The 17,848-nt window shown below is 35.5% G+C and overlaps 1 protein-coding gene across 1 annotated transcript; it reads left to right on the forward strand.

The window, feature by feature from the left end:
* Positions 1-2,587: 2,587 nt before the first annotated feature.
* LOC126824247 (PHD finger protein 12) lies at positions 2,588-17,848 on the forward strand. The gene is made up of 11 exons (XM_050553444.2): positions 2,588-2,937; positions 3,102-3,289; positions 9,476-9,548; positions 9,838-10,063; positions 10,950-11,058; positions 11,382-11,514; positions 12,454-12,624; positions 13,375-13,527; positions 14,638-15,379; positions 16,054-16,182; positions 17,682-17,848. Exons 1-11 carry the CDS (start codon positions 2,890-2,892, stop codon positions 17,846-17,848), a joined length of 2,139 nt encoding a protein of 712 aa, XP_050409401.1. The 5' UTR covers positions 2,588-2,889.

A 17,848-nucleotide genomic window follows, 5' to 3' on the forward strand; every position in this document is an offset into this window, starting at 1 on the left:
TCTAATATTATTGTAAATTTATAATTATTTTTTTTTACATAAATTGTGAATTATTTGCTCAATAAATTTTGTTATTAAATGTTAAAAGCATTGATTCACTATTCTCAATATAGATCAACCAGTAAGCAACGCACCCATTGGATTGAAATACATATAGGGGCTGCTGTCAGTGTAGCAATGCTAAAATAGGGTGCCAGGGGCTCTTCCCTGTGACAATTTTTTTAAGAGAGAGAGAGAGAGAAATGGGGTTTAAAGTCCACTCGACACAAACTAATTAACTAATTCATTTGCACTTAGAGGTCTTTAGCATTGGGAAGGTCCCGGAGAAAACCCACGAAGTTGGACAGGCGACCCTACTCCTTGTCACGTACAAACAGGGAATCGAAACCAGACCATTGACAGACCTTATGATACAGCGCGAACGTGGTAATCATTCGGCCATCTACCCCTGCACAATTTTTAAGCTAATGAACTCATTTGCACATTATTGGGGGAGGGGGGGCTGAAGAATCCCCAGCCCCAAGTTCTGAAGAACCCGGAGCACATAGAATCGTCAACTTTAACTTTTCTATGATAAAATATCATTCACCTATTCTATTGTTCTGAGAGATACAAAATTTTCATTCTGCAACCATTTTCTTCAGTGTGCCAACATTGAGATTTTGTGTAGGCTAACACATAGTCTATCATGAGTATTCATGACTCGCACCAGAAATAGAATGACACAATGTTTGGGAAATATCCCCCCCTTTTCTTCGCAGATTGTTTCCCTTATTGTGGTTTTGTTTTAGTCAGGTGTTTATGCATTGCAGTCTTTATGCTTTTACTGTAAGGGATCGAATCCAGAATCATTGTTATGGTTAAATATATTAATACAAATTGAGTGTCTTGTTACAATATTCAATATAATCGACATGATTATAAACACAAAACATAATATGGAACACAATTACTATTTTAATTAAAGCAACGATTCATTGAGGGTTTTATCAGTGTTATATTTTTGAGCTTATTACGGTCATTTTTATTTCAATAAATCGCTTGTGGTAGGCGACCCTCCTACTCCTTGCCACATACAACCGGGGAATCGAATCCATGCAAGTGGACTCAATGACAGACCTTACGATACAGCGCGCACATGCTAACCATCCAGCCCCCCTGTTAATTCAAATGCCTCTCCAAGAAGATATATTTGAAAGTAGATCAAAATTAATACCAAAGAAATATATATATATTAGTATAACAACCATTCTTTCTTTTCTGGAACTGTAGCATTACAACCTTTCTAAATAAAATGATTTTGAGAATATCGTTAAAGACGTAATAATTTAGGACAGCTTGAGTGGCCATATTGTAGTTCGTTTCTTTCCATTTCTAATTCTTGTTCCCATTTGTTTTGCTACTAATTTGTTCTTGCACATTGCTAAACCAGACCTGTGAACGTGAGAGAGAGAAATGATGTATCATTCATCAAACACAAAGTAGAACATGAAGGGAGAGAGAGAGAGAGAAATGGGGTTTAACGTCCACTCGACACAAACTAGGTCATTCTAGGACTAACACATGGTTCAATGTCATTTCAATAATTCCAATAGGGGTCTTTAGCAGTGGGAGGACCCGGAGAAAACCCACAAGGTTGGACAGGTGACTTTACTCCTTGTCACGTACAACCAGGGAATCGAAACCCCGCCAGTTTACTCAATGACATACCGTATGATACAACGTGCAAGTGCTAACCATTCGTAATTCAATATAGGGAGCCACGAATGCCCACGATGGCTCAGTGATTAAGACACTGGCTTGCTAGTCTGGAGGTTTACCCTCGGTGTTAGCAGGGAAAGTTCACCATGATTTTCCAGCATGGTTAATCCCCCCCCCCTCCTTGTCTGTGGTGCAGGACGGAGGGCCCGGCAAGGACAGCTGTCTAGTCATTTGGATGGGACCAAAAAAAAGAGGTCCTGAGTACACATTGGTGTGCACCTAACAGATCCCTTGCCTGTTGGAATGCAATATACAGACAGTGTAAGCCGTAGTGCCGCTGTTGCCTTTGGCCTTTGGGGCAAAATTTCCTTCATAGTCATACATTGGGATTAGGTCAGTTGAAGCACAACAGTAGGATGTTAAACCTAATTTCATTTAATTCAAATATCACTATATTTACTACCGTCTTTCGCCAAATAGCCCCGCGAGTAAACCCCACTCAACTATCAAATTAATCATTGCAATTTGAATTGCCAATTGAATTAATATTGCATCATATTCATAATATTATTCATTTAATCATTGCATTGCAATTTTTTCTGCGGGTACAAAACTTTTAAAAAACAATAAACGAGTTTGACGACGTCGTGTTGATTGAAAATATAATTGCTCAGAATAATATTAATCAAAATCTTCAGAAAATTATCAAGACGAAGTCTTCATGTCCTAAAAAAAAAAGTTCAGCTGAAAACAAAACTTTGATGTTCCCGCCCTGCATTCTGCGCACGACCTTCACCTTACCACTTCCGCCGACACAATTACTATGAATTGCGCATGCGTATTAACAAAGGTCCCGGATAAACGCATGCGCAGTTATGGTGTCCGACATTTTTGCGCCAAGTTTTCTAGATTTCTTGCTTGGAAATCGAGAAAAAAATTAATTTCTTTAAAACCAAGTTTTATTTACAGTTCTGTCCATACTGGTAGAATAGTCCAGGATACTGTTCGTCGATTTCATCAAAGAAAGAAGTTGAAATTATATTTTTTGACCATTATAATCGTCCTGGAAGTTGCCCTAGCGAAGACATTTTCGTTCTGTGTCGATGAAAGAATGAATTTTCTCGAGTGACAGATCGAAAATTATAAATTTGGAAGTTTTTATGGGCTAAATAATATTCCAAATCAATAATGGCAACGGTGGAGTATGATTTGGATCATAGTGGAGGCCTTATGGAGGTAAACGTTTGATAGAAATACATTATTTTCAGCTGTTTATTTTTATGCAGAGTCGTTTTTTTTCTTTTGCCGTGGCTTTCACTCGAATTTCAGCCATGACAGTTCTCTTTCTTTGCCCCGTTTACTTTCCAATATATTTATTTTATTATGGTTGTATTTTGTAGCAAATTCAAAGCCTCGTAGCTCCCCCGATCAGCGATGATGGTGGAAGACGACGGCGTAGACGAGATAGAGCAAGAGAACACAGACGGCATGGACGAGCAGTGAATCATGATTGTTGTGACAGTTGCAAAGAAGGAGGCGATTTATTGTGCTGTGATCGCTGTCCAGCAGCATTTCACCTTCAGTGCCAGTGAGTTTTACATTTCCATCTATTTCATTTTACCATAACTTTTTTTTTTACACTGGCACAGCCTTTATTGTGCTTGTGTAACTTTATTTCTTTAGCTTCTTTGTGATTTCTTATGCAGCCATAACCAAGAAATTCAAAATGGCTGACAATGGTTTGCAGAATTTTCTTCACTTTTTGTGTCAGTTGCCATATTAACATAATCATCATGATGAAAATTTGCAGCAAGCGTCTCTAAGCCCTAGCGCTGTGTTGTGATCAGTTGTCATATTAATTTAAAAGTCTTTTGTAATATGTTTTTTTATGTTGCAGATCTGTCGTGGATGGCAAGTTAAATCAATAATTTTCAATTTTTTATTCGGACAGATTGGAGTGTAGAAGACAAATACAACTATAGCTAAAATGTTGGTTGGAATTTGTCAAAGATACTTTGTTTTTTTTTGTTATCAAATCACCATTGATCTGGTTTCTTGTTTATTTTTCTTCCTTATTATCTCCCCTGATATGTTACAGTATTACAATTAACAGTAGTATATGTTACATGCATCATATAATTAATATATTTTATATCTTTCATTTGAAATTCGATGTGAATTTTTTTAAAAACTTTTATTTTACAGTTATCAAACTCCTTCGACCTGTCCTGAGTTGTTTTTCATTTTGAAAATGAATCATTTTTGTGATCCAGCTTTTTTCAGGTTTCAACCTTAGACTGACTGTACAACGCTACCAGGCAAACACACTTGAATTGAATGGAAGCTAATTGAATGAAATTTATAGAATACAATTAATTATTCGGCTCAGAGGTTCTTTGGATTAACTTGTACGTTGTATACAAGTAGATCAATTTTGTTAAATCAGTTTTAATTACGTAAGCAGATGTAGATTATGTTTTGTTCAGCAGGAAAATGGCTTCAAATAGACATAATTGTATGGTCACTTTTGATGCATTGTAACATTATCAAAAAGCTGAATGTGGTCGGAAATTTGCTACTAAACTCCATTTGATTTCTATTTGATTTGATTCTATAAAGTCGTTTAATGTCTTGCATTTGACATGTTTCTGCAGTTTATTTGTAGCATTTTTTTTCTCTTTGTTAGCCGAATTTGTCACCTATGTCAGATATTCTGTTCATGAAGTATGCCCAAGAAAACAATCAATCTTAAGGATTTAAATGGTTAAATGTAAATTGTTAGGGACATGGTATAATTCTTATCGTATAAAGCGCATTTTGGACTGGAGAAATATGATTTAAAAATCTTTTCGGTATTTCTGAGAGTCCTTGACTCTATTTTTAAAAAATGTCAAATTATGCATAAAATGCTTATGTATTTCGCCCTAAAAAAAATTTGTTTTTAGGGTTCACAAAAATGCAAAATATAGTGGATTTAATAACTGAGATTAACTACATACATGTACAAAACCCAGATGGTCATTCTGCAGTCCTGCACACAGAGATCTCTTCCCGGAATGGCCACCATATCTAAAAATTAATATTGTAATGTGGTTCTACTCTGTTTCACATTTGTCATATTATACAAAAAGACAAAATAAGCTTTTTTCTATTTTTATTAAATTGCTAAGTATACATGTACTAAATGGTTTTGACTAAAATCGTCAGTTTTGGAATTGATATGTCGGTCAACTACATGTAGCTTAGTGTCTGTTCTCAAGCGGAGCTAATTGTAGACAGCGCAAGTTTAGTATGCCAGATGATGTCACAGTCGTTGTTTTTTGTATTTTATAGGAGATCCGAAAAAAGCTCCCCTTAATGAACAAATTGAAAAAATCGCTCCCCTAAAAAACCTCTCCCAGTTTCGATAAGAAGAGTGATTTAGAAATTAAGGAGAATGATCTGAAATTAAGGAGAGTGATTAGTTGTTTGTATTGGAAATGGTTCTGAAGATCAGTAACTGCGTGTAAGGGGTCATTCTTGGTTACATATAAATGATAATAAACATCGTCTGCTAAATAATAGCACTCGTAGTCGTACGGTCAAGTCAAACTTCTACTGTCGCCTATAACTACAGTACATACTGTATTCCAATAGAAATACTTGTCGATATTTCTAAATATATAGAGCTTGTATAAATTTTGTTTAAAAACATAACCCCTATTCAAAATATTATCATAAACGCTTGAAAATTCCATCAAAATATAATGTATTTCTTCCAGAATTATTCTCATTGGAAATTTTCACGTGCCATCTTTTCATTTCAGTTAAATTAACCAATGGTGCATAGGCGCCATCTATTTTTAGCAACATATTCATCAGAATTTTATTACCTTGTGCGATCACATTATACTAATCGAATGCACCAAATAAATGTTCACAATGACAGGATGGTGCCGCTTGGAATGTGAGTCTTTCACACCCTTTTGAAAAAAACAAAACAAATACATGTCCATGATTTACAAATATGGAGAGCGATTTTCAATTTTAAGGCGCGGGAGAAAAACCTCCCCTCGGTCGACATTCGGGTGCGCGACAGACGCTAGAGAGTGATCGCGCGCCTCAAAAAACAATGACTGCTGACAGTCATTGTCATTAGTAACATCATTGGTTTCTATTGGTTATTGAATGAATTGGGTTTAACATCCAACTTTTCTGCACTTTCTGGGTTAGTAAAGATTGTTATTGAATCTGTATTATATTATGAGTTAGGACAATGAACACTTACTGGACTGAAAATAGAGAAATCATTTCTGTTTTTTTTTTCTTTAATTTGTAAATTGCGTGTTTAGCGGTTTGACAAAAAGAGAGATGACATTTTCATGAATTTGTACTATATTGATTTAGCATTTAAATAACAGCTCAACCTAAGACTGCACTATATTTAAATAACAGCTTTCCCTGTAATAATAGACTGCACTACATGTACATATAAATTTCTATCAGAAGAGTTCATTTGTAGTTGACATCAGGGGTGATTAGGTAGAACAGGTTTACACTTTTAACACTTTAACTGCTTAAGGGCAAAACATGTAGGCTATATATTAACTGTAGTAAACTGTTAAAGATAATTCTGGTATTTTCTTTTTGCATTTTTTTTCCAGTTTTAACATGTTTCGAAAATTGAACATTCTTTTATGTGTAGATTATGACCTTGCCCTTTAAAAAACATGTAAAGAAACTGTAATACAAATAAAATAAAAACAACGAAACTCAATACTGCGATTATTGACATAAATGAGATACAGAGTACAATACCGTGGGTGAGCTGTACTTTCAAAGCATCATTTGCATTCTTTGGAAAAAATTTAATTTTTCACAGCTTTTCAACACTAAGCTGAACTCAAATTGATTATTTACCAGTAAATCAACGATAGATAATCCCCCAGTTTGGATTTATTCAGATTAGATGAGAAACATACAATGATTACAACAAAAACATAGATGGTGCTGGTTTGTTTATGTCACCTAAAGAATGTTACAAAATTTTTAATTCATCTTATCGTAAATACTGAAAAGATTTGAACCATTATGGGCCGATATTCATTTTTAGAGATTTAGCTTTCACAATAATTTATAGTAGTTAGCAAGGTATTAAAAATCCATCCAATGACAATCATAGATTTTAAGGCAAGCTATTGAGATGCTTATTTTTAGTTTTAAAGAAAATATATATTTCCTGATATTTTATACTTATCAGTGATCTACATGTAGAATGACATTTGAATAATAAAAAAAAAACCAACAATAAAAATACCAAAGGTTTGATTGATAATGGTTTAATTATTCTACAACATAAATGATTTAAATCAATACATTTTTTTGTTTTCAAAACATACGTTAAGAAATAACTCTTTCGTCATAGACGAAAGAGTTAGCAATACACGTGTAATAGATATTAAATCCCAATAAATATGAAGTAATATGTGTAAGAATACCTTGCCTCATACATACATGACAACCTTGTAGGTTTCCTCCCACTGCTAAAAGACCCCTAACTGCAGGCAAATTATTGAAATAAAATTGAACCATGTTACTCCCAAAACTGCAGGCAAATTATTGAAATATAATTGAACCATGTTAGTCCCGAAATGACCTAACTTGTGTCGTGTGGACGTTAACTCACTCTCTCTCTCTCTCTCTCTCTCTCATGACACCTATACTTTTTTGACAGATTTAGTTTTCGTCCTGGACAATCCTGAAAATAAGGCACTCTATTACAAGACAAGTTCAGGCTTTGCCATGCATAAAACCTCTGGTTCTGCCTGTCAATTTGTATTGCACTGATTTGTCTTTTTTATTGATATTTTTAATACATGTAATGTACAGCTAAAACCAATATTTCCTGGCCTGGTCCTTGATGTACATTGAATGTTAAGCTGTTGAGGTATCCAAATTACGGATTGAACTTAAAATAGAGCTTAGTCAATGAACATGTTTTGAGGGATTGTTAATCCCCTTGCAAACTTTATTTACACAGTGCAATTGATAAAGCTCTTTTGAATCTGATTAAATCTAATCTGGGGAGATTATTTAACACTCAATATCATCCAAAGTTTTCAACGCAAATTAATTGTCAATTTAAATCAATATTGATGTTGTGGTCTTACCTGGAAAAGATGCGCTTCTGATATCCAATATTTAAGACAAAATAAACATTTTACCATTGGTACACCAATTGTGTACCATAATGCATTTCAGCGCCATTTTTAACAAGGAATTCGAAGAACGAGGCTAGACATATGTGATGCCATATTCTTATCTGGAGAGCATGGGCAATAAATACTATCGGTGTAGGCTGGAATAACCAGGCACTAGAGATAGCCATTCTATTGAGACTTCTGGCATAAATCGCCAAACATAACTGATTTAAAATTAGAGTAAAAATGGAAACGATTGGATGTAAATCAGTTTATATATACATTCATATTACATTGTTATATAGGTTGCGACCCAAATATTACCGATTTAGCTTCTTTAACTTTAAGGTTACAATTTCATATTTTCTAAGAAAGTCAAAACATAATTATTTTTATGTCTTTTGCTCAATAGGTTGTCAACTCACTATTGTACGATCATAGGTTATCTTTATCACACTTAAAAATCTTCACACCGGAAATAATAACACAATTACTCCCCAATTACCTCCCCTGTTTTCATATTCCCAACAATAGAATAGCTATCTTCAAACATTTGAATTTGAAGTTGAAAATTATATAGTGAATATAATAGTGAATTATACTAATTATAGGATTACTTTTTAACATGGTAGGAATGTTTATAGATACCATCTGTTCTAGGGCTTTATTTTAATACATTTTGAAAATATAACTTAAAAATATGAAATTGTAACTTTAAGCCATGATACATGTATGTTTTCTGAAAACTGTGAATGGTGATAATAGGGTATAAGAAAAGATTTTGTGAAATCTGATAGTACAAATCTGCTTACATTTGTTGGATTTATTTCCATTATTTAGTTGGCATTTCCCACCTGTTAAGAGTTTTCAACATAATTATTAACATAAAAAATGAGACAGCCTTGCTTTATCAGTGTTATTCATGGAATAAACATTGTTCTACTACAAAATTATTTTCTCGGCTCACACAAATTGGATTTGGCTAGTACCCACGGATTATAGATTATTTTTTTTACAGGCTATTGTGTTTTTAACCAAGCAGATAGAAAACAATTTAATTTGTTTTTCACATGATTCAGATTTTTGATTATGGAAGAATACCAATTCAGACATGTACCCTAGAATATATTTCCATTAGGTTAATGGATTTGAAGATGGAAAAAAGTGTGTGACATTAAGTAATGAACCTCTCTTTGTTTACAGATAGAGGGATCCAGTAGTGTTTAAAAGTAGTTTAAACAATCTCCTGGCCATGGATATATGTTCTATAAATAAAATATTCTTTATTAATTCAGTTTTATATTTTATCTGGAAATATCTGTACAATGTGAGACATTAAGTAAAGAACCTCTTTGTTTACAGATAGAAGGATCCAGTAGTGTTTAATCAACTTTCTTACTATGGAACTTTACCGATTGAGTTATATATTTTATCAGGAAATATGGAAATGTCTGTACAATGTATTGTGGGGTTTTTTTCTTTCTGATTCCCCCTTCCCCAACCATCGTAGTGTTTGATGTCTGGTCAACAGGAATGTACATTGTACACTGAATTTTTGTGTTATTTTTTATGACTCCTTTATTGTATATTTTCAGTGATCCACCATTAGATGAAGATGATCTGCCACCTGGTGAGTGGTTATGTCACAGATGCCGTGTTACACCAGAGGTGAATATAATGAACATTAAACTACAAACATTTATCATTACCTCATATAAAACTGAAATTGGAAATTATGTCCTACAAAAATAAATGCCAATTTAGAATTATGAAGATTCATGTACAGTAAAACAAGAAATGTATATGTATTAATATTAAATGAAACTGTCAAGACTGGTTTCCAGCTCTCTGAATGTTGTTAAAATTCATAAATGATGAAATATTGAAAATACTACCGTTTTAAACAGTTATTTTAGTTAAACCTGAGTTTATCAATAATTTTAACTATTATTTATAGACTAAAGATGATGAAACTGCCTCAAATTGTTCAACAACATCCTCAAAATCATCCAAATCATCCACCAAAAATCGTTTAAAACGTCAATTATCCGATGAAGAGAAAGACAGACCTATATTTACAGAGTTGGAACATCCATTGATTTCATTGGCTAAAGCTGCTAAATTAATGAATCCTATTCAGTTTGATTTACCAAAAGACATAGCTTGTACCATACCTTTACCAGGTAAAATTCTATTCAAATAGCTTGTACCATACCTTTACCAGGTAAAATTCTATTCAAATAGCTTGTTTGTTGTGATCTGTGTCAAATATAAAATTTAGAATCATACGTCCATAAACCTGTCGGAGCAGAAGAGCGGAACGTTAAACTTCATTTCATTTCTACATCCATAAATAAATAAAGCCAGTATTGAGATGTGATTATGATCAGGTGTTCCTTTGTCATCACATTATGCTTGAAATGAAACTGAAACTAGTTGAATTACTTCTGTTTAGCCTTCCCAAAACGAACATCCAGAACTTCAACCATCATTAATTGAAATAACATCTATCTATATATATATTTGTGACTGTCGTCTGTCTGTCTGTCTGTTCGGGGTTGGCGGCTACACTAGGTCTGCCCCGAGTCTGAAATTTGGGGTATAGGGGTAGCTCGGACCGGGGAGTAACATAGGCCAGGTGGCGTTAGTCTACCACTTCCGGTTTCGGAGTTATGACCCCCAAGCGAAGCCGGTCTGTTCGGGGTTGGCGGCTACACTAGGTCTGCCCCGAGTCTGAAATTTGGGGTATAGGGGTAGCTCGGACCGGGGAGTAACATAGGCCAGGTGGCGTTAGTCTACCACTTCCAGTTTCGGAGTTATGACCCCCGAGCGAAGCCGGGTATCCTGCTAGTATCTGATAAACCAGTTAAATACTTTATATATTATGACCTAAATTGAAGAGATTTGGCTCTTTTGAACTGAAATTTAAGATAGCCATTTGTATTTTGTTTTGTCTCATTTGACCTAAAACTGTCCAAACGAAGGAATCTGCTGAAATGGTGTATTTTAAATGGTATACCTGTATATTTGTTGAACTATATCTTTGAATTATTGACGGATATTTTTCAGGTTCAAGTAAAAGAAGAGTGCCGACAAGAGGTCCACAGAAAAAAGCTCCACATGAATTAGATAATGGAATGGTTCCATTACCTGCCAAGTTATGTTTTACCTGTAGTAGGTGGGTTTTAATAATACTTTTACAGTACATTAGGACCCCACTATAGTTTATTTGCTGTAAGATCTGATCCAGTGGTATAGATTGACAGCCTTGTATTATAGCACTAGCCCCATGCATCTGACAAGGTGTAGGATTGCCTAAACATGTGGGTTTTCCCCTCAGATCTCGAGTTTTTCCTCAATGCTAAATCTCCCTGCATACAAGTGAATTACCGACAAGGTATATCAGTTTGTGTTGTGAAAGTACCAGAATATCAGTCATTTATTGGCCATAGTGTATAAATTATTATTATTTATTAAAGATGGAATATTTTTTTTTTTCAGGAGTTGTCGTGTAGCTCCCTTACTTCAGTGTGATTTTTGTCCGCTCTTATTTCACATGGATTGTTTACATCCACCTATGACATCATACCCATCTGGTCGGTGGATGTGTCCGAATCATATAGAAAATATAACTGTAAGTTTGACGTTAAATTATTATTTCACTGTTAATTCTAAATTTCTGGGGAACATGGTACTGTAATGGTCCGGGCAGGGGATGTTCAACTAGAATCCCATCATGAACCAAGAAGAATCTTAGATTTGTTTAGCCTGTCCGGCTATAACTTGTCAGGGTTGTTGCATCTAGTTGTTCGGGTGGAATGGAAAACTGAGACACACTCATTTACACATTGGTGTGTGTATGTAAAAGAACCCTTGAATGTTGAAAAACTGGACAGGGCAAAATTTTGTTACCTTCCACTGCACAATAGTAATAAAAAGAAATGACCACATGTTAGTCCATTCTCAGTATCCCCAGTAGTATTGTTCAACTAACCTCTGGCTGCATCTCCAGGTTAAATCCTCCCATCTCTCTCTCTCTCTCTCTCCCTCCCTCTCTCTGTATCCAGTTCAGTTGGTACACGAAAAACACTGGAATCTCATATAAATCTCATATAATCATTAGAAGTATGCCTGTTATTTTGAATGGAAACTTATAATTTAAAATCATATAATCTGTCTGATGATACTAGGAACTCTCTCTCTCTCTCTCTCTCTCTCTCTCTCTCTCTCTCTCTCTCCCTCCCCTGCATTGGCCGAGAAAATTCATCTGGATTTTCCAACATGGTTTCCCCTTGTCAGTGGTGCAGAACGGAGGGCCTGACAAGGACAGCTGTCTAGTCCTTCGGATGAGACGAAAAACCGAGGTCCCGTGTATACATTAGAATGCACGTAAAAGATCCCTTGGCAGTTGGAATTTGATATAAGAGTAGGCGATAGTGCCGCTGCCCGAGCAAAATTTCCCTCATAGCACACTGTATGGCGTATGCCCGTCTTCATTGGCCCAGTATAAAATACAATCTGTCTGGTGATACTAGGAATATTATCTTGCAGTTATAATATTTGTATATTTAAGGATGAGAAGTTATTAAAGTCAGTAAGTTTGGTAGAAAGAATCAAACTATGGGATAAATACTCCGGTCACGTCGATCAACATACGGTCAAAGTTAAATTCTTACAGAAAACACATCAAAAACATCCTCTCTTTCGAATCAAACATCAGCATCCATTACGTAAAACCATAACAGTAAGTATAGATTCTTGTATTGTCATGATGGCTTGTTGCTAGGACTGAACGTTACTTCTATTATTTATTATGGAAATCATGAAGAGTGGATCTTTTCTCTTTGGTCTTGAGTTGATCCCAAAACAAAGGAGAGTTCTCTCCCTTTTCCCCATACTGCAAGCAGAAAAAAATAATTGAAGTATGCTGCTTGTTCACCAACCAGAAGGTCTCCAGTCAGATCCCTGTCTTGACAGAGAAGTTTGCCAGGGTGGGGAGCGCCTGACAATGAAGAGTGTCTAATCATTCGGATGAGGTGATAAACCAAAGACTTGTGTATGCCAAAGAACACTAGATCGGAGACAGTTTAGCGTATATGACATCATGTGGAGTGTGGGTTAGGGTAAGAGTTGGGGCTGCAGATTTTGTCACGGTCTCGAGATGTAAACAGGGCTAGTGCTAACCCTAACCTAGAACTAGCCCTAAACCTTAGCCTAACCCTAACCCACAATCCACCACATATGTCATTTGTGCTAGATGGTCTTCGATCTAGCATTCTCCATGTATGCCATTGGCAGCATTTTAAGGATCCACTGACAGTTGAAATTTGAAATAAGAGTAGGCAGTAGTGCAAGCGTTCCCCATTAGCACAATCCTTGGCATAATGTCCGTCTACACTGACCCGGTTTATGCAGAAACGACCTAGTTACAAAATAGTGACCTGCCTGTAGCCAAGAATGTATATTTAACAAATAAAAATGATTTTATTTCTAGGTACCTCAGTCAATAAAAGATCACTACAACAATCCTCCACCTCTTCTTCCTACCCCTCGTGGTATAACAGAGCCAAATCCAGATCCCTCCCACCCCCCGATACCATCAACTACTGAAGGGATACAGGCAGCTACGCTAGAAGAACAAGAAGAGGTAGGTTATATAAGAAAACATGGCTGTCAATAAGTGGGAGTCATGGTGGCTCAGAAAGCAAGACACTCCCTCACTAACCAGAGCCACTGTGGCTCTGGAGGTCCTGTGTTATATTCCTGCTTTCGATGAGAAAGTTCATTTGAATTTTCTGGTGTGATTCCTCCTTGTCAGTGGTTCCGGACCGAGGGACAAAAAAAAAAACTGAGGTCCTGGGTACACATTGGCTTACGTGTTAAAGATCCCTTGGCAGTTGGAATTTGATATCGGAGTAGGCCGTAGCGCCGCTGTCAGGGCAAAATTTCACTCATAGCACACTGTATGGCATATGCCTGTCATCATTAGCCGAGTCGAAGCAGAACAGTAGGACATTAAAATTAAACCCTATTTCATTCCATTTTCATGGCTCACTAACCAGGATACTTCTGTTGGCTGAAAAGGTTCCTCAGGATTTTGCTGGATGTGTTCCCCTTGTCAGTGATGCAGAAAGGAGGACCTGGCAAGGAGAAAGAGCATCTAGTTGTTCTGGGTTCCTCTGGTTTCCTCCCACTGCTAAAGACTCCTACGCACAAGCAAATTATTGAAATAAAATGGAATCATGTGTCAATCCTGAAATGACCTAGTTTGTGTCATGTGGAAGTTAAACTCTCTCTCTCTCTCTCTCTCTCTCTCTCTCACCCACCCACCCCGTGAGTGGACTTAAAAATACATTATGGGAGATTCGATAATGAGTTGGCAGTTCTCACTATAATAGTTAAAAACTAGATAATGTCAAGGCAATTTCCAGAAAATTTCATTCAAATTGTTCTACTATGAATCGAGAACTAAACGATTGAAATTTCCGCCTAGCCTCGATCATGATTACTAAAGTCAGTACGATAAACAGCATAGTCTTGATTATCCATTTAATCGTGAAGGAAAGTTATGCAGTAAATCGGCTCATAATCCACTCAAGATCGCAGGCTAGCGATGCCATCTAGAGTTGATTGTGGTCTGGATAAGTTAATTAATGTCTAATTAATAATTTAGATAACATGCCTAAAGAAAGACCTGCAATAGACAGATTTAGCTCTTGCATAATGTATGATTAACACATACTATTGTATTTTTCAGTGGTTATCAGGAGTCGTATCATTACAGACTAGTATTGCCAAATTATTAGCACAAAAACAATTACAGAAATCTGGTGATAGCATGAAAACATCTGACACACCTTTATCAAAACCTACAGCATCTGTGGCCCCAGTCGTACAAAAAGACTCGGAAACAAGCGATCCTTTATTCAACTCGAAATCGTCAGACTTTACAGATTGTGAGCGTATTTTATTAAACGGTGCAACACAGTGTTTAACGGGAGGACAGGATAGTTTATTCAATGGACCTTTTGGAGCTGTGTCGTTATTAAATAATTCTAGTTCTGTAAATGGTGATATTGAAATGTCGTCTGCTAGTCCCCGAACTTCTAATAAAACGGATCCTGTGCTTATAAGAACTCGGAGTAATAGTGCCGATTCTCCACAGACTTTTGGTAAGGTCGCTAGTTCGAGCGATAGACCCACATCTTCTAGTGCTTTAACAATACCAGGCCCTCAAGGTAAAAACATTTTAATAAGTGCTGTTAAAAACAACAATACCGTTATGACTAAAGTTGTGCAAAATACTGGACAAGGTAAAGTTGTTTTACCCCCAAATTTTACATCAAAAAACATTAGTGGTAGTAATCCAACGTCTATATTATCACCACGGGGACAATCTGTTATAAAAATACCTCATCCCGGAGGTGGACGCGTTGCTTCAACAGGTTCATCAGGCAACTCGTCTCCTAAAGTCATCACTGTTAGTGCTTCATCATTAGGTATGTATAATCTACCATCTCTATATTCTTTTAAAAAAACAACTTAAATCACATTTATTTAATCAGGCTTTTAACTGACTCTGTATACAATCGTTAACATGTCCATAATCTTTTTGTTTATTTATGATTATATTGTCACTTTGTAAAGTGCCCCTAAACATGTTATGTGGAAGGGCGCACTATAAATATGATATAATAATTGGTACATTATGTATAGTTTACAAGGTATTTTAAACAAATAAATATTTATATGTTAGACACAATAGTCTAATAAAAATAGAGGTACAGTAGAAATAATAGTTTTATTTGTATGTGACAAAATGTCAGTCACTATTGAACTTGTATCTGACATATTTAATAAAGACAAACGGAGAAAAAGACTATGTACATGATAGAATCAGGCGGAGCCTAAATTTATGTTTGACAAATGTCACGGACATGTGCCTTTTTTCCAGACTTGATAATTGAACAATTCAAGATCAAATTGTGTGGAAGCTATTGTAGTGTTAAGAACAAAGGTTTTGGAAAGAGGGTCTGAATTTTTATGACAATTGTGTTTGAGTGTGAATAGTATATATGTATTATAATTTATTATTGTTATTTTGGGGAGTAAGACAAGTAGTGGTAACAGCAGTAGTATATGTATATATTGATATAAACATTTATTATTATAGGGAGTAAGACGAGTAGTGGGAACAGCAATAGTACAAGAACGATCAGTGGTACAACAGGCAGCTTAAACTCTCAACCCACGATAATTAATTTAAATAATAATTTACAACAATGTATTGATAGTAACTCAGGTAATATAATCTAATATATCCCATAGACTTGAAAAAAATCATTATAGTTGTAGAAAAATTATTTGGCATAGCAGAAGTTGTGCCGAACATATATTAAAGATGGGTTCCCAGAAAATATTTATCGGGTGGTTATTTCCAATAAAAGTATGGTAATTTTGGTATATATGGAAAGTAGAGATATCCAATCTTACTAAAAAAATACTCATGGAGCATATACAGGACAAAAATGTAAGGGTTCCCCTAATCAACAGCCTGACGATTAGGAACTTCTGCACGCGTAATGTCAAAGGTCACAAGCGAAAATTGATAAACTTTATGAAGAGTTAGACGTACAATACATTCTGAGATAAAAATGACGGAAAAAGACGCGGGTAGTGGATAATCCGAGAATTTAATTAGGATTCGATATTTTTAATAAATAGTAAGCGATTAAAGACAACATTGTCTTATGTATGCAATGAATTCTCCTCTGACTCCCAAGACGTGACGTTAACATGACCTGGTTTGGTCGAATTTTAATAGCAGGGCATTCCTTCGCAATTACAATGTTTGAGAAGGATTTGAAGCATAATTATGACAAATTAATTAGTTTGAATATGTTTTTGGTCCATATATAACATTAAATCACACAGTTTGTACGCAGGAACCCATCTTTAATATTATTAAAAAAAAAAGAAAAAAAAGACAAAATGACAAGACACTTGAGGAATAGTGCCTGACAAAATTTGTACTTTATTTCCAGACTAGGCAGAATGATGAACTGGAGATCTCAGTTGTACAATATGACCTAGGTGTTCTGGGTGGGGCAATATTCCCTCTTAGTAGTCAATGTGCGCAAAAATTGTAGTTGTGCAGATTTTATTCCTGTGACAATATGAAGCGTCCAAAACAGACTTTTGGACGAGAATGCTTGGCGCGAACAGAACAACGAGTGGGTTTAATTACAACTTCAAAATGATGTTTAATACAAATCATAATTACCAGTACAACAACTGACTTCCACTTTTCAGCCAAATTAAGGTCAAAGAAAGGGTACGATGGACTTGTATTTGTCCGGGGGGCCATTTCAGAAGGGCCTTGGTTCGATGCGACTCCCGATTGTTTTTACCTGAAATTGATTGTATAAAGCTTATACAATTTGCTACCAGATGGTGCCATTAACTGGGGTTCGTTGAGAAAGTGACTTAGATCGTTCTTCCCTGGGGCTCTTCATATGTGTTTCAAGATAATTTTGTGTATGTGGCTGTATCTTGAGAACCAGAATATATTTATAAATAGATTGATTTCTTTTGTGTAATTGTTGAGATTGATTTATTTTGTGAAATTGTTGCACCAGCACAGGTGGAATAGTACGAGGTGAAGATGTTAAATTATCAGAGCTCATTGACTATATAGAGGGTGGAACAAGAGTACCAGATTCAAAAATTATCTTTAAGTGTAATGTATATTTTCTTATTTTTTTAGCTAATGTTTTCTTGTTTGGTATTTTTCCTCTCCAGAATTTGAATTAAGTAAAATAGATGAGAAGTTAGTACAGATTTTAGCATGGCAAAGATTACAGCAACTTCTTGCACCTAAATCACCTCCACAACCTCTAAATAAAAAAGGCGTTTTAAACAATATACTCACGAATACAGGTAAATATAACTTCTTGTTAGGTATATAA

Source organism: Patella vulgata, chromosome 6 (genome assembly GCF_932274485.2).
Source record: "Patella vulgata chromosome 6, xgPatVulg1.2, whole genome shotgun sequence".
NCBI classification, from domain to species: Eukaryota; Metazoa; Mollusca; class Gastropoda; family Patellidae; genus Patella; species Patella vulgata.

Coding starts and splice junctions, on each gene's coding strand:
- LOC126824247 (XM_050553444.2), top strand. CDS start 2,890: ATGGCAACGGTGGAGTATGATTTGGATCATAGTGGAGGCCTTATGGAG. Junction 2,938..3,101: donor ATAGTGGAGGCCTTATGGAG/GTAAACGTTTGA, acceptor TGTATTTTGTAG/CAAATTCAAAGCCTCGTAGC. Junction 16,183..17,681: donor ATGTATTGATAGTAACTCAG/GTAATATAATCT, acceptor TTTCCTCTCCAG/AATTTGAATTAAGTAAAATA.